The 26,181-nt window shown below is 42.0% G+C and overlaps 1 protein-coding gene and 1 pseudogene across 2 annotated transcripts in view; both read right to left on the reverse strand.

Annotated features, from left to right (window-relative positions):
• Positions 1-26,181, reverse strand: part of Rsu1 (Ras suppressor protein 1) — a 183,409-nt gene that overhangs the window by 73,798 nt on the left and 83,430 nt on the right. Inside the window, exon 8 of one of the 2 annotated variants that reach the window (XM_059262444.1) lies at positions 4,065-4,197. The exons of the other annotated variant lie outside the window; for it this stretch is intronic. Coding sequence (XP_059118427.1) covers positions 4,065-4,197 — 133 coding nt within the window. The remainder of the gene's footprint in view (positions 1-4,064; positions 4,198-26,181) is intronic. 2 annotated transcript variants of the gene reach the window in all.
• Positions 14,989-15,122, reverse strand: LOC131912169 (U2 spliceosomal RNA; annotated as a pseudogene).

A 26,181-nucleotide genomic window follows, 5' to 3' on the forward strand; every position in this document is an offset into this window, starting at 1 on the left:
AAACAAGACCACTGGTTTTGCTGGATTCCCAGGGAAGGGAAGTAAATGCTTGGCATTTTTTTGGTAATTACCCATCAGCCTTCAAGCACTGTTTCCATTAACTCATGTGAATGGAGAATCCCTAGAGAGGGCATATTTCCCTCGGGAGAAAAGCAAGCCACAAGGTAGAAGATGAATGAGGAAGACGCATCTTTTGTGTCAAGCCAGGTTGGGAATGGGGATGTGGGCTTCCCAAGCTCTGCAAATTCCACCCTTCATGGGGACACTCGCGTTCCAAAGACCTCTTTCAACTAACACGTTTTCAGTCCAGCATTTGTCAAATGTCTTCTTTTGTTAACTTGTTGACAAGAGTAAACTTGTCAGCTTTTAAAATGGCTGCCATGGCTGTGTGCATGCCTAGATGAAAACGTGGCAAGTGTGAGCTACTCCCTTTCCCAGTAGATCTTGCCAAGGGCTCAGACTTCAACCTGGCTGCTCCTGCAGCAGGGAAAAAAAAAAAAAAAGAAAAGAAAGAAATCTACCTTCTGGAAATGTAACAAGTAGTGAGGAGTCTATCAAAATTCTACAGAAATAAGAGAAGTCAAATAGAAAAAAAAATAGGTGGAGGGTACCATCCCGAAAAGAGTTAAAAGGTGATGTGAGACTCAACAACTGAATGAAAATACTATCGGGTTTGAAACATGTTCCCTAACTCCAGACTCAGCCACTTAATTTACATTAACAATGGAATAAAACATAATGGGTAACGCAATGGCACCTGTCAGTAGGATCCCCTTTGAAGCAAGAAGAGAGGTGAACATAGAGCAGTCTCCACCTGAGAAATGGCTATGGCCCAATGAATGCCCAAAGTGCGTCCTTCAGAACGTCTCTGAACAGCCTCGTGCCAGGGCTGGTGAAATGGCTCATGGGATGCCTCCCTGGGTAGGGGTGCTTGTACTCAGGTCTGACAATGGGAATTCCGTTTCTGGAGACTACAATAGGAGAGGGCCCATTCCTTAGAGTTGTCCTCTGACCTCTACATGTATGTCATACACACACACACACACACACACACACACACACACACACACACACTCGCGCGCGCACACACATACACACGCACAAACACATGTGCACACACCAGCACAGACAGTGATTGCAAAACAAATCAACATCCTAGCGGCCAACACCTATTGCTCTTTTTCCTGCTTCACTGACCAATCTCCTCTCTGCATCAAGTGAAATCATGTCCAAGTACCTAGGGTTTCATTTCTTCCCAAGCACCACATTCCCTGTCCACTTTGAGTATCCATGACTCTTCTTGTAGTCCATCAGAGCGCATAAATCAGATGACCCAGTCTCTCGGTTGTCACTTCCCTATATCCAGACGATCTTGAGGATATGCTAAAAATGCCAAGGACCAGCATGAAAACAAAACTTTCTAGAATATTCCCTAATAATTCTTTCCTGCTTCTGCCTAGGTAAAAGATGAATTGGATAGGGGAAAAAAGTGAGGGAGGGTTAACTTCAAATTTCAAAATTTCAAAGGCTGAAATCAAATTAGGCTTTGAAATGTGTGCATGTATCTTTAATATTTGGCCATATAGTAATATCTGTACACACAATAACCCTCACCATTCTGCTAGAACCCCTGTCATCACCAGGGATCTGCATATGGCCACCTCTCATTTGTTCATAGCTTTACCACCCTGACTAGTCAGCAGCTCGTAGTCTAGCTCATTCCTTCCTTCGGGGCGGTCTCCTATGTAAGCACATAAGCATTTTTAAATAGAGGGATTAGGATATATCAGCTCAAGGGAAAGAAACAAAGAGGTAATTATTGGAAATTATAAGGATGGCTGGGGAGGAATTATAGTTGGTAAAGTGCTTTCTGGCAAGCTTGAGAACCTGAGGTAGATTCTCAGTACTTATATAGAAGAGCCACTTATGGTTGTCATCACACCACAGGGGATTAGAAAGAGGTGATGTCCTGGGACTTGGTGGCCAGGCATCTTGACAAGTCCCAGGCCAGTAACAGACCTTGTCTTAGTGGACAGCATTACTGAAGAATGACACCCAGCATTTGCCTCTGGTCTGCATGCACATGTGCACATACTCACATACAAATGTGCACACACACAAACATGTATACCCCCTACACACACACACACATTATATATATATATATATAATATATATGCATATAATATATATATGCATATATATATATATATGTAGGTATATGTTACTGATACAAATCATCATGTGTTTGGTTTCCAATAACTGCCAATGAACTAAGCAAAAATATACCCCTTCTTCATCCAGAATTCTAACTATGGCTTAAATCAATTGAATCCATTTATAAGATGTATAATGGTGATTAATTGCCTAATAATGACTCTGAGGTACCACAAACCCCAGGAACTCACAAATTAATCTTTATAAATGAAATTCAAGTTAGTAGCACTTTCATACACAATGAATTCTAATCTTCTGCAAATTATAAATTAATTTAGAGTAAATCAAAAGTTGTTAACAGGAATAAAAAGCAATGTTTCCTCTACATCTGGATTAATACAGGCTGGTACTTTTCTGTATATTACCACATATAAAAGGTCCCAGAGCTTTGCATTTGTTTACAGAAAATTATCAGCTGTGAGCTAGGAAAAAAAAAACCACGATGGCAATAATTACCAAGAAGAACAAAATAATCTGTTAGATTGCAATTATATTTTCACACATTTTCATTAACTAAACAACTTCTAAGGCTGAGCTATATTTGCATTTTTGAAAATCTTGAATCTATAATCACAGCACATACCTGTTCAGTTCCTATATAATAACACACCCTACAGGTGCATTATCCTGAGGGCTTACATCATGAATGTCTTAGTATTATCTAAAAAGCATGCCATAGCTGCCTTACCTACAAGGAAGTGCTGCCATTTTGTCAATTCCTGTTTAAATTCTGCCTTAGGTAGCTTTCCTGCCACTGAGCTAGGTTCTCAATGCTTCAGTGTATTTAGTTTTCTATTTAGCATAGTCTTCTCTACAGCACCCCTGCTGGAAGAGAGCAGAATGACAGTGGGCCACTTACAGAGACAGGCCATGTCCTGTCACCTGATCCAGACCCACTGCTGGGTACAGACTTGGGTTTTGAGCTGGGAGTGGGGGTGGGGCTCCTTCTGATTCTCACAAAGAAAGCCAGAGACTCTTGAGGGAGCACACCCTTTATTGATATTCCAGCTCTGCTCTAGTAGTCAGGATGCTAAATTAGAGCTGAAAATAGCAGATTAAAATACAACTGGATTTTCCTCAAGTCTCCCTGAAGATGTTTTAAACTGCACTAGCCTTCTGCATTAGGAATCAGGTAAGCATTGAGATAAGTGGACGTCTTAGGAACTGGGAGCTAGAGTGAGATCGACAAATGACAGAACACTGGCAGGTGGGAGGTGGGAGGATGAACTCTGAGACATGGAGGAAGAGAGAAGTGGGAATAACTAGGTACTGTGGGAGGGGCTTCCCATAGTCCCCCTTAATCGTACGGGAGGATTTGAGATATAGCAAAGCCATGATCTAAAGCTGTCTGGTTCTTCTTCCTCTTCCCTCCTCATTTTTGGTCTGCCCTGTTTCCACTGGAGCTCATTATCCCACTAGAGTAAAACCTTCTAAGCAATGGAATACGCTGTCCTGGTATTCTCTACAGATTTTATAAATAAACGGCTTAACAAGGTTTCTCATAATATTTGTAATTCTCCTACACAGAACAATAAAGGATGCTCTGATCTTAATGTGTCTGGTGAAGTTCCTGGAGTACTATGGATATTTAACCAATTTAATACCTTAAAAATTCTCTGAACAGAACTGACAAAAATGCCTTGAACATGCCAAGTAAAAATACTATACATATATCAAAGACAATTACCACCTGCAGTCTTCAGTAAAATATTTAGCAATGCTACATGCTTACTGCTAAGAACCGAAAAAAAAAAAATCCCAAGATAATTTTTTAAAACACATTTAAATATTTAAAAAATTGTTTTAAAAATCAGTTTGATGCTTTAGAAAAAGCATAGTTTACTTACTACTTGTAGGTCTCAGAACGGATATATTCAAAAACATGGGAAACGCCAAGCTGGAACTGATCAGCAATTGGGGTAACCCAGGGGTTGTTCTCTGCTTTGAAGACCTGCTTCTGACCAGTTAAATCCAAGTTGCCTGAAAAGATAAAGAGAAGCAAAAGGAAGCTGAAGGTTCCATCACCCAACAAGGTTAAGCATGCAGAAATCCATATGTCCTTTCTGAGTCATTTTTATTTTATTTTTTAAAGCTCTTAACCCAAGTCTTACTGGTATACATAAGCAATGTTGATGATGATACCCTGATTCAAGAAACTGATACCAAATGGCAGAAGGAAGGGAGGGCGAGAGGGAGGGAGGAAGGGAGGGAGGAAGGAAGCAAGCAAGCTAGGGAAGGGGGAAGAGGAGGGGAGGGGGGAGGGGGAAGGGAGGGAAAAAGAAGAAATAGAAAGTTTCATAAGTACCTACGTGAGAAGATGCTTTGTTCAGCATAGCATGCCTTATGTTTCTAGGTATTTACTATAGAGACTAAAATTCTTCTTTAAGATTGAAAGAGGGACTGGAAAGATGGCTCAGCAGTTAAGACAGTACACTGCTCTTACAGAGGGCCCAGGTTTGGTTCCCCACACCCACATAAAGTGGCTCACAATCTCCTTGAACTCTAGTTCCAGGGCAATCCAACACCTCTGCCTTCCAAGAGCACCTTGCACTCATAGCCATGGACATATTCACCCATGGACATACCCACCCAAGCACATAACCACCCATGCACAGAACTAAAGACAAAGTTATTCTCTAAAAGAAAAGATTGAGAGAGCAGATAACATTGAAACCTCCTGATGATGCTAGTGTTAGTGGATCGAAGGCAAATCAGATCAACAGAACTTTCTAAACCAAGCACAAAACCTAGTGGAGCAGTAAGAGCACATTACACTAGCCACATTACCCCGTATCTATCACTCAAGCATGATGCACACATTGAAAATCAGTCCTAAGCGAGTCTCATTAACATGGTGATGATGGAGGCTAATACTCGGATCACTCTAATCAGTTTACAAATTACCTTAGAAAATTACCTCCTCATTTAATTTTCGAGCAATCTCCAAGGTCAGTTATTAACATCACTTCATAGGTGAAGAAATGGAAACATGGGTGGATGAACTAATGTGCCCAAGATCAGAAAATGTTAGCACAGGAATCTGAACCTGGTTCCAAACCTTGTTTTCTTTCTGTGGCCAAAGCAATCTGTCTGCGTGTCCACCTGGATCAATAATGTGTGTTAATGAAGCATCGAAGCCAGGAAGTTCCCTCCCCCCTGTGTATTACCTACTCATGCTCAGTCTGCTCTACCTGCCCCAACTTTTGGTATGTTCAAAAATCGAAAAGGAAACGTGAAAGCACTTCCTCCAGCCTGCCAGTCTAGGAAGACAAGATCAGAGACAGAGCGCTTCCACAGTAAGAAGGGATGTAGCTTCACCTGGAGACTCCCCACAGGCTTTTCCTGAAGGTTCCACTACACAAGTCCAATTTCAGTCTTGTGGTCTACAGCACAGGGTTGTTTGAACAGAGACTCTAGGCAGTTACCCTTCTCAAGACACTTCAAGCGACATGGTTGTCCTGTTGTCAGGCATTACTAGCATTTTTTTCAGAATTGATAGTAAGGACAAAAAAAATACATTCTTGAGATGCAAGTTGACCGACAAAAATAATTTTCCAGGTGATCTGAGCTCTGTGAATAAAGGAGCAAACAACAAAAAATTCTCTTTTCTGATATGCAGTGTAAGCACGCACTTGTGTTTGTGTGTGTGTGTGCGCTCATGTGTGTGCACGTGCGTGCGTGTGTGTGTGTGTGTGTGTGTGTGTGTGTGTGTGTGTGTGTGTAGGCTAGAAGCCAATATTGGGTGTTTTCCTCACTCTCCATCTCTCACTGAACCTGGAGATCACTGATTGGACGGTCAAGCCAGTCCCTATATCCTCCTGAATCTCCCCTGGGTCAGGATTCTAAGAAGGCACATTATGCCCATGCTCAGCTTCTCACACAGTGTTAGGGATTTGAACTGGGATCCCCACACCTACATGGCATGTACTTCACTGATATGCCATCTCTTCAGCTCCAAAATTTTTACCAGGAAGTGGATACACTTGTTTCTTCTTATAACAAAGGACAGATACTTTTGATTCTTTCCTTTTTGTTACAAAAATTGAAAAAAAAAAAAAAAAGGCACTGAAGGATGAGAGATGTATGGGAGGATTTGGAAGTAGGAAAGGGAAGGAATAGAAATTGTAATTAAATTATAATCTCAAAAATAAACAAAAAATTAAAATAAATCATTGCAAGCTTACAAATAACTTTTAAAGAAGACATATTACTAAATATTAGAGAAGTAATTCATCACATCTTTCCAAAGACAGTGATTTTGTTGGTATAAACTGCAAAAATAAGCAGATACATTGCTTTCCAAGATTATCAATATTGTCAATTTCCTCATCTAATGATTAAACATCACTCGTCAGCTTTTATACCACTTGGAAAATTAACGAGCTCAGTTCTCTAAATCATGGGTCTGGGAGCTTCCTGGAGTAAGTAGAAGTTCAGGGGTTGTGAATATGTTGCTCAGCACAGGCTGAGCAGAGCCTGGTCCTGTTAGCAAGGTACCACTCACCTTTTTGGTCATTTCGTATACTTCGGGGAGGACATGCTTTGGGGGTTCCTAAGAGGGAGACTAATCTCTCATTGACATTTTTCTGTACCTCTGGTTTCTTCTTATGATCTCAGTTTTAAATTCCTATGCCATTTCTTCCATATCACTCCCTCACTAATACTTTTTCTCCAGAGTTCCCTTATCCTAAATATGAGGGTGATAAAAAATTCTAAAGATAAGTCCATATTTCTTATGTGTTGTATCTTTCATGAACAATATACACTCTACCCCCGTCCTTAGGATGCACGGCCACCTATGGAAGGTCCCCTGTACCATACCAGGTAATAGTCACTACAGTAACAATTCACTAACAAGCTGAGGATGGAGGGCATACTCTATAACACGCCTGTCTGAGATGTAACCCAAGCTGACATATTGTCATCTTCCTGCATCTGAGTTCTTCCTACTCACTCAGCCTGGAGTCAGTTATGAAACAAGTATCAGAGATCACTGGAAAAGCATCTGTATTCTAATGCAGAGGTGCTGGAGACTGATGGAATTAGGATACGAACTGACTTCTAAACAAAGGGGAGTCCCCCAGTCCGAGAGAATTCTGTGGGAGCTCTCTTCCCTTTCTGACCCTAGTGCTGGTTACTCTGCTGAGAAATACAGCTGAATTTCATTTGGTACAGTTCTATTCTGCAGACCAAGCACCCAGGACATTGCATGAATTAAGGCGGCAGCAATGGCTTCCTTTGAGTGTGTGGTTTAGACAGGGACCACGGGACTATGAGGTTTTCATCGCTTTGCAAAGAGGAGCAGGGAATTCTAAAGAAGGAAGCTGTGCTTGAAGCACAAAGGACTTTTGGCTGTGATGCACTGTCAGGGCCTTTGGTCAGTGTGAGAGCACACAGATCATGGCAAAGACTGGGGAAGATGCCATAGGCCAGCAGCAGTTACTCAAAATCCAAATTTGATTGTCAAAAGACAGTGAGGAAAGGGGGCTGGCTTCTTTCTCTGGACTATATCAGGAGCCCCCTTCCGCTGAGTTCTAAGGCTTGCCCCAGTAACCTGAAAACACAAGGACAAGCTGGTATGGTGGTTCATATCAATAATCCTAGGGAAAGAGACTGGGGCAGGATGATTATGAGTTCTAGGCTAGCCTGGTCTACACAGAGACTCTGTTTCAAAAAAAAAAAATAAGTATGATACAAATTTTCAACGTGGCATCCCTGAACTGAAGACCTAGGAGCACATTTCTGCAGGAAAGAAGAATCTACAGTCTATTGCCAACCAAATACCAACACATTAAAGCATGGGCGCAGCCTCTGGCTAACTACTTGATAGCCTCTTACAAACCCTGCAGTCTTTAATGGCAAGCTTCTGAAAATAATGCACAAAAAAACCTATGCTCCCTCTCTGCCACACTCAGAAGACAAACCTAAGAAAATAATGCCAAGAAAGGTCAGCCATACCCTTCTGTCTGAAGCCCACAGCCCCCTGGAGATCTGTCAGTCCCCAGTGATGTCTCTATTTAGTGCTGTCAGTGGAGACGGGAGAGGCACAGGGGATTGCTAATGACTTCTGCTAACTGGAGCACAGAGGAGATGCTGAATGGGAGCTAGACATGCTCCCTTCAGGGAAAAGGAGTCATAACCTGATGTGTGAGAGTGAGAGGAAGCAGAGAGGACCATGGGATATTATTCATCAGCATCGTCATTTCCACCACTTTGAATCCATTCTGCTGTTCTGCTCTCTGTGCTGAGGGGTGGAGAGGGAGAGCCCGAGTTACCCTATGCCCTCATCTTTTGCTTATTTTAGTATTAAACAGTGCTGCTAAAGGAAAGACACAGGTACCTCGCAGCCCAAGAGGAACTGGGGGCAGAGGCGGCTGAGAGAAAAGAATGATTGAAGTTCACTGAGGAGAAAAACATCAGCTTCCTGCTTGATGAAAGGATGGTGAGGACCACACGGAAGGCCCACAATAAACCTGGAAGGAGGAATCAATTACCTGTGACCAGGATGGAAAGCGCACGCGACTCTAAAAGGGCGACATTTCCTCAGAATTATCACGGGAGCCCTGCATGAAGCGATGAGCATCTTTTGTTTTTCAACTTAATGCCACTGGTAGTTAACACAATCCCTGCAATCCGCCCAGTGAGCCATCTGACTCTGGGCTCTCTTCCCTCACTCTGCACCAGCCGGGCACGCAGCAATTTCAGAAGAGGGCTAATATAATTAGAGTGAAGATGGGCCATTAGGCTGTGAGAAAAGATGACACCTGTCTCATACGGGCCTAGCAACAAGTTCCCATCGCCTTGGCGAGGCTCGTCTGTCAGCTGTCTGGGGTGTGTTCCCGTTTAAGGAATAACATGCAGGCAGCATCTCATCCTGCTGTCAGTCAGGCTGCAATCGCCCTCACACCGCACGCTTCAGTGCATCCAGCGAGGAGCCCTCCCTGGCCCCTTTATTAGAAGGCTGAGTGGTGCCCTGGTGGTGTTCTAACAAGGACCAGGCAGCAGGATTAAGCACTGTGACAAAGAGGATCTAATAGGCTCAAACGTCGTGTATCTACAGACACGCTGGCTGGCTGGCAGACACAAACTCGCTTTGCTCACTCCTCAGCTGGGAGGTGCAGGCCACTGGGGAAGCCAGGCAGCACCTTGATTAGCGGTGACCCTCTGACCAATGTTGCTATGAAGATCATCTATCACTCAGAGGCTTATTCTGCAATTGCAAATTGGATTTTCCATTTTATTACCTGCAAAAGGACCACATATGCTTCTTTCCCAGCTCCTAGTACAGCCAGCTTGGCTGTGCGGTGGTAATTGTGTAAACTCTAAATCATGCAATACAATCATTCGCCTTGCTGGTTATAAACGTGATTGAATGCAATAGGCAACCAAGGCCCCATTAATAAGCATGCTCATTTTCACTTATGGAAATTGGTTGTTTCCCGTAATCACACTGTGAAAATTCTTCCTGAGAACTCAAGATCCTGACACATGTGGCCAGGAGCACCATTTATCACATAGCAAGCAAGGCAAGGGGGGAGAGCTGGGTAAATTTTTCACGTCATCAAAATGGCATTTCCTCCCTCCTCAATTTCACAATGATGCCACGGAGAGCATTTAAATTAATGTACTCTGAAAGCCAGGTTCTCCCTCACTCATAAAAATCTAAGACCATGGTCTAACAAGGCTAAACTAGGAAACCATGGCTTACTAGGGATTCCGTCATTCAGATCCCAAGTCTGCCCACGCCCAGGTAACTGATGCTCATGAAGGAACTCGGATGAGACATCTTGGTAGTTGGAAAATCCCCTCCCTGCTCAGCACTGAATTCCCACAAGGAGTCTAATGGCAAACAATGAATGACAACACAAATAAGAGCTGTGTTTACAGCTGCCCCACATAGAGACTATACATATAAATCTCTGTAATTTTTGTCACAATGTGCAACCCTGGTAATTATAGAAATGTGTGATTATAGCTGGCTGACTATGAAAAGGTCTTCTGTTTTCAGTTCTTTTTTACTGAATGAAAAATAATAAAGCTTAAAAGATGATACCCATACTGCAACAGTAAATATTTGCCATAGTAATCTCAGGGACTAGAATGCTCACTATCAGGTGATAAGACAATAGTGATATTGTTAAATGTGATTAGCCATTAAAATAGACATCTGTATGGACTGGCCTGGAAAGAGGTCCACATTATAATTTTTTAAAAGTATTGGTATTCTTATGATCATTTTTTAAACCAAAGGCAAAAGAAAAATAATCTCATGATATGCATATAATTAAATTTTATGTGCAAAATAAAAAGAAGAAAGAGATACATCACAAGATATTAATATTGGTTTCCTCAAACAGGAAAAATTAAGGTAAGACACAGGTGTGAACCAGTGGAAAAAGGGATAACATATTTTCCCTTTCAAGAACGTAATGTTGTAGTAAGTGTGGCTAATTTTCATAATTTAAAAAAGATTAAAGATGAAGAGATGAAAGGACATTGAAAGAGAATTTGTCCAAAACAAATTCAAAATACATAGTGCACGGTATTTAAGAGGGCATCTTTCCATCACTGTGCCCACCACACTAGCAGCCCATTCAGTCTGTTACAGATGACGGTCTATCAGGCTCTAAATGGATTGAGCATCTGGGTCTGAGGTTGCCTCTCTTTCTGTGCATCATCAGTGCAATCAAAGCAAGGCAGAATGTCTCCTGACAGCTCTCAAATTTATTCTGCAGGGAATGCAAGGCCACACCATCATTCTGCCAATTGTCTGTTTAGCCTTTCTTGGGCAGGGGCAACTTGTTTTGAAAATAGGCATTCTGTTCATTTCAGGTATGCAATGCATGGATGCGTTATCATGCATGCTAAAATAAACAGTTGTTCTTCCCAGCTAGTGCAGGGAAAGGATATAATTTAAATTTTAAAAGATTACGAAACAAAAACAAGATCACCCCATCCCTCCCACCCCGCCATCAAATGGACCAACAAAAGCAGCTCCTGATTTATGTGCATGCTGGTGCAAATAGGTCCAGAAGCCTTTCCCAATAAAGAAAAATCACATTTTATATTGTTTCCATCTCACGCTCTTCTTGGCCATTTTATATCTGTGGCCCAGAGTAATATGGGACAGGAGGAGCTCTTGCTCACTTGCAGATATGATTACCTAGCAACAGAGCAGTGAGCATCCCCAATGCACACCACCACTGTGGCTTCATTTTGCAAGTGGATATGGCCGTTAATAAATAATTCATGTTCTAAACTTGGCATTTATTTAGGACCTTCCTATCATTCTTCTAAACATTGGAGGCAATACAATTTTTTCTTGCCAGATTTCTCTTGTATTGTTCACACAATGTCAGATCTTATAGAAAAAAGCTCAGTGGTCCTAGATTCTATTAGACACACACCATTCACTGATTTAGAGACTAGGAGACTGGGCAAATCCTGTGTTCTGTGGAGCTTCAGTTTCCCTGTCCGCCAAGTGAGGATAAACATCAATGGATAGCATTGTGGATGAATGCCAAGAATGTCCATGAACTGGTTCTACAGAATGGAAAGCATCATAGGATTATAAAACATGATTTCAGACTATCTTAAGTGAAACCTACCATGTGTATTTGACAAACATTTACATGTCAGTCACTTGAGAATTCCCTCCAGTGACTGACAGTCCTGCTCATAAGACTCTTAAAGACTGGTGATCAAGAATAGGGATAAGGTTGTGTGTACATGTCTATAATCTCAGCACCTAGGAGGCAGAGGCAAGAAGACCTTTCTTGGGCTACAAAGGGAGTTCGAGGCCCACCTAGGTTAGCTAATAAGACCCCATCTCAAAATAAAGTAAGGTTACAATGCAGTTTAGAAACAAGGATTGCATTTTGTTTCTTTGAAGACTGAGAGATTGCTAGTCAAGAGTGGTCTGTTACATCTTATTGAGCAGCTTCCCCAAGAGCACTGGCCATGGCTTGTCTTATTCACCATGATCCTCCTTCCCATCAAATTTCCTTGCTCTTGGGGCTACTGAAGGCTTCCTTCCAACCTCTTGAGAAACCAGAAATGCCAATCCTGAAGAAGTCTCTGGTAATGTGGAAACCTGGGGAGAAGTCATTTATTAAAGCAATATAAGCTAATAAAAATTCACATTTGAATAATAAGTTTCTGTATAACCACTTCTAACAGAATTGGTGCGGCTGTCACCAACCCATTTTCACCACATCCGTTTAACTGAAACACACAGGACTTCTTCCTTAACGATGGAAACTTTTACAGTTAGTTTAACACCAAGTTAGCGCACTACCTCAGGCATCCTCAGTGAACCCTTACCAGTAGGATTTAATGTTTATGACTGTCACTTAGCTGCTTTCTGGCAAAAGCAATAGAAACTATTTGTCTTTCTCTAGAATGTCCTCTAGCCTTTACTTCTGAGGAGCTACAACCACAGGACCCAACAGAAGCAACTCCAAGGAGGAAGGATGGGTTTGGGTTTGTGGTCTCAAGAGGATTCAATTGGTTCTGATGGGGAAGGCCTTTAGAACATGTCTGTCCACACCATGACAGGAAAAGAAACAGACAGCAAGGCAGGAATCAGCCAGGGACCCACCTTCAGCGATCCACTACCTTCAGCTTGACTTTATCTCTCAGCTTCCAGAATCTTCCAAAACAGTGCCAACAGCCCACAGGACACATTTAGCCTTTTGAACCATATGTATTCTATCAGAATGGTTTAAACCCAAAAGAATTGTAATTCTAGGTGATCAGGGGTCTAGAAATGGAAATTTTCTCTACATTGCTGGTCAGAACACCAATCTGTACCTGTTTTTTGAAAGGCTATTAAAATATGCTCAGCCAATTTGACTGAGGAATTTAATGGTGTTGAAGACATAAGCAAACCTATTCTGAGAGATTTAATATTATATATTTTTGATTTAAGTATTGCTTGCATTCTCCCTGGACAACTAGACACAGCTTAATGCCTAAGACTTGGTTAATAAATTTTGAAACACTCATAGATGGCATAATATGGAGTCACAGGATTTAAAACATTTCCAAATAAAGTTTAATGGCATGGGCTCATGGTCATGATATAATATTGAAGGCTGAAAACAGTAGGCTGCAAAATTTAGAAAACAATCTTAATTTCTACAAGACTATACAAATAGACATAGTAGGAATAAAGAACAGAATATATACATATAAAATATATATGCAAATATATATATATATATATGCATACAGGTAGACAAAAACAGAATTAAATACATTTAGGATACTAATTGGTTATTATTCGATGATGGGGTCATGAGTACTACACATTTCTATATTTTTTTAGGGATTTGGGGATATATCAGTTACAAGTATTTTCTCACATTCCGCAGGGTACCTTTAACTGTCTTCTCTTCCCTTCCTCTACAGGGTACCTTTCCACTGTTCTCTCTTCCCTTCCTCTGCAGGGCACCTTTTCACTGTCCTTTCTTCCTCCTCTACAGGGTACTTTTTCACTGTCCTTTCTTCCTCCTCTACAGGGTACCTTTTCACTGTCCTTTCTTCCCTTCCTCTACAGGGCACCTTTTCACTGTCCTTTCTTCCCTTCCTCTGCAGGGTACCTTTTCACTGTCCTCTCTTCCCTTCCTCTTTCTCTTTCCTCAGAGTCTTGCCATGCTCCCCAGGCCACTCTGGAACTCCTCAGCTCACATGATCCTCCTGCCTCATCCCCTCAAACTGGGATTGCAACATGTTTGGCTCCTCCTGATGATACTGTCTGTCTTTTGACTCACATTTTTTTTTTCATAGAGTTCAATTTTCCTATTTCCTCTTTTGTTGCCTATGTCTTTGGAATCATATCCAAAATCACCAAAGCTAATGTCATGAAGCTTTTTGCCTTATGTTTTCACTGCAGAGTTTTACTGTTAGTTGCAGAATGTCCTGGCTAGTTTCATGTCAACTCAACACAAACTAAAGTCAGCTGAGAGGAGGGAACTTCAATTAAGAAAATGCCTCCATAACGTTGGGCTATACACAAGCCTGCAGGGTATTTTTCTTAATTACTAATTGATGGGGGAGGGCCCAGCCCACCTGGATGGTGCCATCTCTGGCCAGGTGGTGCTGGGTTCTATAAAAAAAAAAAAAAAAAAAAAGCAGGCTGAGCAAGTTATGTTGAACAAGCCAGTAAGCAGCACCCCTTCATGGCCTCTGCATCAGCTCCTGCCTCCAGATTCCTGCCCTGCTTGAGTTCCTGTCCTGACTTCTTTTAATGATGAACTCTGATATGGAAAAGTAAGCTGAATAAACCCTCTCCTCCCCAAGCTGCTTTTTTCATAGTGTTTCACTGCAGCAATAGAAACCCTAAGACACAGGTCTTGCTTTCGACCTTTGATCCATTTTGCTGTTTGCATGTGTTCTTCGGTTAAGAGTTCAAGTCCCTTCTTTTGCATGTGGACATACAATCTTCACAGCATCATTTCTGGAAAGAGGTGACTTTCCTTCATTGGTTGATCTTGGTATCCTCATTAAAAAAAAAAAAATCCTAGCCAGGTGTGGTGGTGCACACTTTTAATGCCAGCACTCAGGAGACAGAGGCAGGTGGATCTCTGTGAGTTCAAGGCCAGCCTGGTCTACAAAGTGAGATCCAGGACAGCCAGAGCTGTTACACGGAGAAACCCTGTGTTGAAAAGAAGAAAAAAAAATATCCTTCAAGCAGCACTTGTTTTTTCTTCCTTTCTTTCTTTCTTTCTTTCTTTCTTTCTTTCTTTCTTTCTTTCTTTTTTTTTTGACAAGAGCTATGACTATAGTGAGATGGAATTGCAATGCAGTTTTGATTTGCATTTCAGTGATGAGTAAAGAGGTTGAGTCCTAACTGATAAGAACAGATACTACACTTGATCTTAGTCAAAAGGCCGAGAAGCGATAAGAGGTTGAATCCTGTTCATAGCTTCCAATACTGGAAGGGAGAACAGGAACCTTAGACACTGTGTGTAAGAAGGCACACGACTAACATCCACCATGAAAAATCTTACAGAACTTCTTAAAAAAAAATAGATCGACCATATAATATAGTTGTACATGTGATACAGCTAGGTACACACCTGAAGGAAATAAAGCCACTACTCAAAAGAGAGGTGTGCAACCCACTCTTTTGGTGGCATTAGTCTCAATATTCAAGCTTCTAAAATCAGTCTGTCAACTGCTGAATTGATAAAACAATATGCTGTGAGATGTTTTGTATGGCAAATGTGTTGCTCTGATTGGTTGGTAAATAAAACACTGATTGGCTAGTAGTCAGGCAGGAGGAAGTATAGGCGGGACAAGGAGGAGAATAAAGCTGGGAAGTGGAAGGCTGAGTCAGAGACACTGCCAGCCGCCACCAGGACAAGCAGCATGTGAAGATGCCGGTAAGCACGAGCCATGTGACAAGGTATAGATTAATAGAAATGGATTAATTTAAGCTATAAGAACAGTTAGCAAGAAGCCTGCCATGGCCATACAGTTTGTAAGCAATATAAGTCTCTGTGTTTACTTGGTTAGGTCTGAGCGGCTGTGGGACTGGTGGGTGAGAGAGATTTGTCCTGACTGTGGGCCAGGCAGGAAAACTCTAGCTACAATATACATCATAAACATATGATACATATAGAGAGTAGTACTCAGCCAGAAAGAATGAAATCGGACTGGAGATTATGCAACTAAAAGAAATATACTAGACACAGAAAAGCAAGTATTTCACATTCTTTCTCGTGTGTGTGTGTGTGTGTGTGTGTGTGTGTGTGTGTGTGTGTGTGTAGAAAGACTCTCAGAGGAGAAGGTCCCCGCAGGAAGAGAGAGCACAAGGAAGACAAGAGAAGGTCCCAGGAAGAGTGGGGATTATCCAAACATGACCCACACATGTATGGAAATGCCACAGTGTAATCCGCAATTTGAATAATTAGTGAGTTAATAATATAAGGAGAAACCATTCGACCACGTACATGAGAGTTTATGTAAGGGTTCTCTATCCCACTGGTATGTATCTAAAATTATGACAGTCCCTCTATTTTATTTTATTTTTGCACTGGGGCTAGATCCGAGGGCCTTGTTCACACTAGCCAAGAGCTGTGCCCGAGTCACACCCCAGCCCTTCCTTCTCTATTTTAATTACCGTAACTTCATACATGCTTTAAATTTATAAAGTATAAGTCATCTAGATGTGTTCTTTCTCAGGATTCTTTTGACCATTTGGGGCCACTGGCATTTCATGTGAATTTCAGGATTTCTCTTTTATTTCTATAAGAGGTATTGTTGGGACTTGACAGGGATTCCATGAAATCCATGAACAGCTTCCAGGAGCATGACAGACACCATTCTATTAACAGGGCAGAATACTGACTATTTTTACCAGGTCACATTCATATGGACAAATGATTGCCGATATAACAGTCATTCACAGAGATAGGATACTTTCATGTAATCTGACCATGTATATGCTTTTAAATGAATCATGTCTTGTGTAATTATAGGTTGAATAAAATAGTACCTTTAAAATAATACAATTTCATTAGGGGTGGGGTCTCACTTATCAAAATCAACACACAGAGCTAAGAGACTTAGAAATATCTCAGGCGACTTTTCATTGCAGGGAAAGACAAAGAGGGAGCTAGGTTTGAGTCTAGGGAAAGCAAGGCAGAGAAGTCTCTCAGGATAGGGTGTGGGTGGTAAATACAGCACAGCAGGACTGTGGTGTTCTAGGGGAAGACTGAAATGCCTGCATGCTGGGGTATTCTATCTTAATCCATTTATTTTTCAAATGGAAACCTCTATAATATTGCAGAGAAATGTGACTCAACACTTGGCAATGATTTTAAGCCACTGAGAGACCCTGAATGTGTGTACAGCAGTTTTGAATGTTCCTTTCTTATGATAAACCTAAGTCCTCAGTGGTTCTTATCTCTAACAAAGATCTGAGAACCAACAGGAGGCAGTGGTCAGACCTGACTAACAGAACCCAGAGGTAGGGTGGACCTACTTCCTCAGTGGTCCTTACCTCTAACAAAGATCTGAGAACCAACAGGAGGCAGTGGTCAGACCTGACTAACAGAACCCAGAGGTAGGGTGGACCTACTTCCTCAGTGGTCCTTACCTCTAACAAAGATCTGAGAACCAACAGGAGGCAGTGGTCAGACCTGACTAACAGAACCCAGAAGACTCCCAGGTATCTAAGGCCATACTTTGACCTTTGATTTGCAGCCCCCTGCACAGACAAATACTAACTACCACATTGCTTCAAGGCTACGATCTAGAATTGGGTGCAGTGGCAGAACCCTATAACATAGGGATGTTATCAAATTTAATTTCCAAACTATATAAAAGGGGGAAATAATTTACTAGATAACATCAGAGGAGATAAAATGCCAAACAAATACAGAATAATGCAACGGGCTTGAATGTGATCCCTTAATCTGAACAATAATCACCTCAATAATGTTCCCAATGGCAAAAACTTACTTTTTCCATGTCTGACCTCATAAACACTTTCCTCGGAAGAAGCCGGACTGAGCTTCAGCCAATAAGACGAAGGCTAAAGTTTGAGAGTCACTGTAACGCAGCACAAGGTGCTGTCTCATAAGGAAGCGGAGAATGAAATTAACTTTATTTTTTATTTATATATAAATACCCTTGAATCCAATTTTATTAAAGGTTAAGTCAGGGATCAACCACCTACACAGAACCTAAACTTAAGTTATATGTAAAAATGGCTTGTTTCAGCTTTGCTTCATGCTTGAGAGCTTATATTTTTATTACCTTGGTGCTATGTGCTATATTCTCTGCAGAGGCTGTGGGTGATGAGGGTGTGGACATCGTGTCACATAGAATATGTACTCAGATAATTAACAATGGTGAGTGACACAATTGCAAAGTCCACAGGTAAGACTGTAATAACTGTAACTTAATTTTCAATGACTTCCAAATTTTCACAAGCAAAATTAAATTAATGTTTTTAGGCTACATATTAACAATCCATTTTAATGAGTGTTGATTAAACTTATTTTCGCTGATTATTCACTTATTAGTATTAATAAGAATATCTAAAAAAGGGGCAGTGATAGAATTCTGCTATATGCCCCATGTGCATAAACACACGCACAGACAGAGATCCCACTTCTAAACATAATGAAAGCAAAAACTACACACTACAGCAGAGTACACTGTAAGGGTTCGAATGCAACTTTAACTTTCTACTCACAGAGACAACTATATCCTTTTGTTTCCTGTGTGACAAAAGGCAATAAGCATCTACAAATTATCATGATCTGAATATGAAACTCTGCCCATAGGCTTCTTTGATGATACCTGGCCTCCAGCTGGCAAGGCTCTGCAGGAGGCTATGGAAACTTTAGGAGGTGAGGCTTAGGTAGGGGAAGTAGGTCACTGGGAGCAGGGAGACATGCTTTTGAGGGTTATAACCTGGTCCCTAATCTCTGACCCCTATTCTAGACTTGATCACCTCTTCCCTTCTCACCATAATGTTCTGTCCAATCACATGGGACCTAAAGTTGCAGGGTGGGGCGGGGCACCTAGGCCAATAACCCTCAGCAACTATGAGCCAGATAAGGTTTCTTCCTGTAAGTTATTCTCACAGGTGTTTTGGTTACAACTATGTAAAAGTCACTAATATACTGATATAAACAGACATTGCCTTATTCTTTAGTGTTGATCCATATTCAAGCAGAATACAAAGGCATCCACTAATACAGTCTAAAACTTTTAACAGTAAGGCATAAGAAATATGAATGCAAAGTAAGTATATGACTCAAGGGAAAAGAGTCTACCACACCTCTCACGGATTTACTTTGATAATTTATGAATCCTAACATAAAAAAGCATTGCTATAAATAGCACAGTGAAAATGGAGTTCTACCACAATTTTGGATGTGGGTGAGAATGATTACATCATTACATCATGAATTTGTTTCCAGTATTTTTGGAAAGCCAACTGCTTCAGGTTAAAAATATGAAATACTGTCACGGTAACAATTAACAAAAACAGAAAGTACTATCATACTCTACTCGAGAGGAAAACAATCAACAATTAGAAAATCCTCTTCACTGTGTGAAGGTGTCTCTGAAGCTCAGTTTATTTACAGGGAAAAAATAACCCCAAGCGTGAATGAGTCAAATTCAGGCTTGGGTCCAAGCATTAGCACTTACAACTAACTTTTCTGGTTGCAACTGGTTTCCACAGCCTTGCCAACCCCCAAATCCCAGCTGGCTACTAGTACTTTCCAAAGCTGATCATCTTGACTTTCCTGATCATCACCACCTTAACATCTACATCAGAAAAAAGAATTTTTTTTACCACCCCCCACTACATTCTTATATCACTACCTATTCCTGTTGACCCTGTCTTCTTTTTAGCATGGTTTCATGGTGTGTTTGTGTGTGTGTGTGTGTGTGTGTGTGTGTGTGTGTGTGTGTGTGTGTGTGTGAGTGTGTGTGTGTACAGGTCTTGTGTGGGTGGTCACCGCTGCTGTGTTCATGACTGTAATGGACATATCATTTCTAGAAGATGGCACTTTGTAGAGGACTCCTCCCCACCCTCTGGCTCTTACGTTCTTTCCACCCCCTCTTCAGCAATGTTCCCTGGGCCTCTGAGTGGGTGATTAAAGATGTCCCATTTAGAACTGCACTCAGCAGTTCCTGATTCTCAGCACTTTGACAGGATATGAATCTTTGCTTTGACCAAAATAACAACTTCAAACAGTGAACCAATTCTTTCCATGTGACATTTTATATGTTATTTCTATTTAGTTAATATTGAGCATATGGAGAGCTAAAGAAACTTTTTTGTTTGGTTTGAAGTTACAAACTGTGAAGGAAGAGCATTCAAGGGCCAAGTCTCTTACCTGACATCATTTAGAACAGTCTATGGAAAAGCCTGGGGTTCACAAAGCTACACTCCATAAATGGTCAGAGTCATGGCTTAAATTTTAAACAGTTGTTCCTAAAAATACAATGTCATTCAAGATCATTACAAGGACAGTCCAGAGAATCATCTTGTAAATCACTTTCCACCAGATGACACTTGGCTTGAGTTCATTATCTAAGTTCACCTTGGTCTTCCTTGCTTCTGAACTTTACGTCCTCAGTTTTCTGATCAAACTTAACTCTTTCGTTGTTGCCTCTTCAGAAGGCGACCGGACCACTGAAGGCTGGTCCCCATTCCTTTCCTTGGCACTCATTTGCTTCCTAACACTCACTACGGTTCACAACTCTTTTGATGACTATCTTTCTGTCCTGGACAGTTTAGTGTAAGTTGATACAAGCTAGAATTATCTGAAAGTAGGAAATCTCAATTCTGAAAATGACTCTGTAGACCCAGCTATAAGGCATTTTCTTAATAATTGATGATTGATGGTGGAGGGCCCAGCCCATTGTGGTTGGTGCCATCCCTTGGACTGGTGGTCCTGGGTTCTATAAGAAAGAAGACTGAGCAAGCCATGGGGAGCAAGCCATGGAGAGCAAGCCAGTAAGCAGCACTCCTCCATGGCCTTTGCATCAGCTCCTGCCTCCAAGTTCCTGCCGTTTGAGTTCCTGTCCTGGCTTCCTTCAGTGATGGACTATAGTGTGCAAGTATAAGCCAAATAGACCTTTTCCTCACCAACTTGCTTTTTGGTCATGGTGTTTCATTGCAGTAATAGAAACCCTAACGTAAATCCCCAGGGCAGAGGATATAGAGGTCTTGTTAAGCACAATGCCTGGCACCATTTCACTGCAAGTTCTCTAAGGCTTGCTTAGGAAGATCTGTGCCTGTGCCCCTATTATGTGACCACACCCAACTGTGTCCTCTACAGTGTCACTCACTGAGCAGACAAAAAGAAAAAAAAAGATGCTTTCTTTAAATGACTATCTGAAATTCAAGATTGAGGTACATACATTTTACATGAATGAACCAGAGTCCAGCCCAGACACTTTCTATGTCAAAGCTCAGGGCTCAAAGGAAAGTGCATAAGAAGGAGGTGCTTTACAGTTAAGACAAACCAGGCTAAGGAAGGCCTTGCTCATGCTCAACAGTCCCAGAGCCAGCAAGGGTTACAGCTGGAATTCAAACCAATGTCTGGTAGAGGGACTGGGCAGGGTCAATGTTAGAGAGCACCTGTTTGTTTCTCTGCTCACTCTTCTATTCACCCAAACCCTGCCTATCACTCCTTCTCACAACTTCACTTTGAAATATAAGAGTATCAATAGTCAATACCCTTTGGCTGGTCAGGGCAATTGGCTGAGTATGAATAAAGAAGGCAAAAACCATGATTATGACAAAACGCATATGCTCTCTCATGTGAAGAATTCTGGGTAGTCACTGAACAAAGTGTTTCAGAAACCTCCTCTACATAATAATATAAAGAAGTCAAATATCAAATAGAAATAAATATACAGTCACCAACCACTCTGGAGAATGACTGCTCTGGACAGATGATTTGTGACTACTTCAAAAGACAATACAACATCAAAAGAGTGTTTAAGAAATGCAAAACTACTCAGTTCATGGTTGGTTCCAGGTAAGCAGAAAATTCTCTGCTCTAGTTCTTGCTAAACATGCCCTTATAAATTAGAGTTTCTCTCACATTATGTATACTCTATGCGGAATACATTGCCCTAAGGACCTAATAACTGCAGCTTCCCTCTTTATAGAGGTAGCATACATCTATAGTCAACATAAACCCCACTGGCTATCACATAGGTTTTTTTTTTTTAATTTGTTTGGTGTGTGTGTGTGTGTGTGTGTGTGTGTGTGTGTGTGTGTGTTACATGTACACACACCCATGTACACAACCAAGTTTCACTCTGTATCGGCGCAGGCTGGCCTGGAACTTGTTATGTTGCCAAGACTGGCCTTCAACTCATGATCCTCCTGCCATTACCCCCATTATCACATAGTTTTTTGGTTGTCTCATAAGCCTCTGTGTTTACTAGTCTGTTTGGGCTGCCATAACAAAGAACCACAGACTAGGAGACATGTGTAATAGTTAGCCTTTTATTACCATGACCAAAAATACCTGACAGAAATACCTTAAAGAAGGCAGGCTTTATTTTAACCAAAATACGGTTTCTGACCAAGGGTACTGAGGCAAAACAGCAAGGCAGCAGATGGAAGCAGCAAAGGAGAGCTTATGAGTTCATGGCTGACCAGGAAGGGGAGCATGTCAGCAAGTGACCAGGGACAAGATACCTCCCAAGAACCCACCCTAGTGACCAATAACTCCAGCCAGGTCTAACCTTCCAGAGCTTTAGAACCTCCTCAGATAGTTCCACAGTCTTGGGACCAATAATTCAAGACATACAAGAACATCACATATTCCAACCATCACAGCTAAAATAAGAGGCATTTCTTACAGCCCTGGTGACTTAAAGTCCAAATTCAAGGGTTAGTTGCACCCATCTCTCCTTGGCTTGAGCCCTGCTGTCTCCAGCACTGGGATTACTTGGTGTTTCCTCTGTGCAAGTAGATTGCTGGTGTCTCTGGAGATCCATACCTCCTTTCTCCAAGGACACCGGTCATACAGGATACAGGCATACTCAAAAAGACTAGTTCTAACTCAAATTCTTCCTTAATTCTGCCCTATTTGGGACTATTTGTAGTCACATTTGGAAGTAATTAAGGGATGACAACTATGGCATATGAAAGTCACAATCAACCCAGGATAATTTGTCCATTCTTCTTGCATCTGAGTAGCTGCAGGAGTAGAAAGACTGCTCTAAATATCACCTTCAGGTGAATCAAGGTACTTAGTCATTCATAAACACTGATTTAGCATCCTTAAAAAAGAGTAAGATAAAGAAACCACCCCTACAGGTCTAATGGTGTAGTGATGTAACAACCCACTGACCCAACAGAGAGGCAACAGCTAACAGGTGGGATCAACTGGAGCAGTGGAAATTATGGGAATCTATGTGAACAGGGTGGAGATTCCAGGACAAGGTGGGATCAACTGGAGCAGTGGTAATTATGGGAATCTATGTGAACAGGGTGGAGATTCCAGGACAAGGTGGGATCAACTGGAGCAGTGGTAATTATGGGAATCTATGTGAACAGGGTGGAGATTCCAGGACAAGGGAGAAATATCCAGAGAGCAAAAGCAAGGACTCTGGGGAAAACAGGTAAGCAAGGGACAGAGTTAGAGAGACACGTAGGGACAGATCGTGAGGAGCCTCATGCGCCTTGTGAAGGAAGCTCCACTTTTTCTGCCCATGCTAAGAAACAAAGGAAGAGCTAGTACTGCAAAGCCAAGAGCTCCAACCTCTCTTTTCTGAGAGAGCACTGCAGTCACTCTAGAGGAACAGCATCACACAGGCTTACACTTGGATGGGGCCATGAACCCTGAGGCACGTGCAGGGGGACTAGTGATTTGTCAGGAATGATGAATGAAAAGATCAAAGGTTCCTCATGACTTAGGCCACACCCAAAGTTAATACTTTAATGTCAGTAGGTTCATACACTTGCACTCCGACACACTTTTCTGAGTAGCTGGGAAATGAGAGGAAGGCCGTCAGAGTGCCAATGAGTACAATAGAAGAATGCTCTGATCATCCTTCATGTCTGTGCATCTCCACTCAAACCTCGGATGACAATGTGCTGACAACATGACACTCGTCAATTATTTTTTGGTCTCTGTATTTCAGATGCTTCATCTGTAAGATGGATATTACAAGTGCCCACCTCAAACCTTTATATGGGGTTTTAAATGCAAAGCTCGTAGACAAAATGTCATAGAAAAACTAGAGCAGGAGTGTACATTGGTCTGTACTGCCCTATTGTAGCTACCATGGCTGAACTACTGACTTGATCAGGCATGGGAGCTGACAATCAGGCTTCCATCAAACCTAAATGAAAGACTCAGAAGGAAGGGCAGATAGGCATAATTCCAGGTACATTAAATACAGTGAGGAAGCCGGGCGGTGGTGGCGCACGCCTTTAATCCCAGCACTCGGGAGGCAGAGCCAGGTGGATCTCTGTGAGTTCGAGGCCAGCCTGGGCTACCAAGTGAGTTCCAGGAGAGGCACAAAGCTACACAGAGAAACCCTGTCTCGAAAAAAAAAAAAAAAAAAAAAAAAAAAAAAAAAAAAAATACAGTGAGGAACACCAAAGTGGAAATAAGTCCCTGGCAGTAAGATTTCTAATCTAGAATACTGTGTGAGAGGGACAGCTAGGCTGGGGATACAGTGTTTGTGTTACATGACTTTATATAATCAATACCACAAATAGTTAACTTGAAAAGAGGAAAGGCTTATTTGGGGCCCCGAGGTTTTGCTTCTGGATCTTGGCCAAAACAGCACAAGGTGGTGGATGGACTGAGAAACAAAACTGCTTGCCTCGTGGCCAGGAGGGGAAGAGGCCCCTTCGAATGCACGCTCCCAATGACCTAAACACCTGCCATTAAGTCTCCTGTCCAGGGCTCTCCCACCTCCCAAGACTGTTGTTCTAGGACCACATCTTTAATGCCAGAGCACTCAGGAAACATTTACGATCCAAACTATGGTGAAGTTAGAACTCATGGGGAATGAAATTTAAAATGAGGCTAGGTGGCATATGTACACCGAAAATTCCAACATGAGGGAGACGAGGCAAGAGGACTGTAAATTTTAGGCTAGACCGTAAATACAGGTTATTTGACTATCCCTCAAAACATTAAAAACAAATTAAAAAAATCAAAAAGTTAAGTGCCTTCAAGACATTGGTCTACAACTGCAGATTTTCACATCTCCCTTCTCTTCTCCAAATCCAATCCCCTGGGCTCACTCATCTCCAGCTTGGTAGCAGATTGCATACCATGGCCTTCCCTCCCTCTCTGTCCCCATCTCAAGCAGATCACAAAGATCTTCCCCTACAAGCTTCCTTCTTCCTAATCAATGCTTTATCCAGCTCCTAACTGCACCAGGAATTCCCTGGGAACCCCCAGGCCATTCTAGCCAGGGAGGCAGGTAGCCTCCTGCAGATTTTTACCTCTTCCTCCACTTCTCTGAATCCAGTTCCCCAGTCTCTCACCCCTAACTGTAAGAGACCACCAGCTGTGGCATCCCCCTCCTCTCTGGCCTCATCTCCAGCTGGCCACACATATCTTCTCCTCCAACCTTTCTCTCCACTTATCCTGTTATCCCAGTGCCCAACTCCAACAGTAATTCACTGGGAACCAGTCAGCCAACACTTCCAGACCAGCAAGCCAGCAAAGTGGGTAGGCAAGCTTCTGATCTTCTCCACTCTCCCTCTTCTCTTCCAACTCCAATCCCCCAGTCTCATCCCCAGATCTGCAGCAGATGACCTGTTTTGGCCTCTCCTCACTCTCTGCCCCCATTCCCAGGGGACTAAGCAGATCCTGGCGGAACACACTGCTTTCCTTCTTTGTGGGGACCCCCTCAGCTTCCTCCACTCCTAGTCCACCCCCATTGCTAAGTGTCAGCTCCCAATACCCAAAAACACATTTTACCCAGAATCCTATATCCTATTGCATCACCATGGATTAAAGCTGGATATCAACAAGAGAAACAAGAGAAAGCCTACCAACTCATGGAAACTGAACAACTCACTAGTGAATGAAAAGAAAGGGGGGGTCAAGAAAGAAATTAAAGAAATCCTAGAATTGAGCTGGGTGGCGGTGGCACACACCTTTAATCTCAGCACATGGGAGGAGAGCCAGGTGGATCTCTGTGAGTTTGAGGCCAGCCTGGTCTACAGAGCGAGATCCAGGACAGGCATCAAAACTACACAGAGAAACCTTGTCTTGAACCATCACCCCCCAAAAAAAAAGAAATCCTAGAATTGAATCAAAATGAATACACAACATATCCAAAGCTTATGGGACACAATAAGGGCAAGTCTATGAAGTGAAGGTCATAGCATAAAGTGCCTACATTTAAAAAAAAATTTTTAAAAAGAATTGGAGCCATCTCATCCTAGCAACTTAACCACACACCTGAAAGTTCTAGCACAACAGGAAAAATCAC

Source organism: Peromyscus eremicus, chromosome 5 (assembly GCF_949786415.1).
Source record: "Peromyscus eremicus chromosome 5, PerEre_H2_v1, whole genome shotgun sequence".
Classification (NCBI taxonomy): domain Eukaryota; kingdom Metazoa; phylum Chordata; class Mammalia; order Rodentia; family Cricetidae; genus Peromyscus; species Peromyscus eremicus.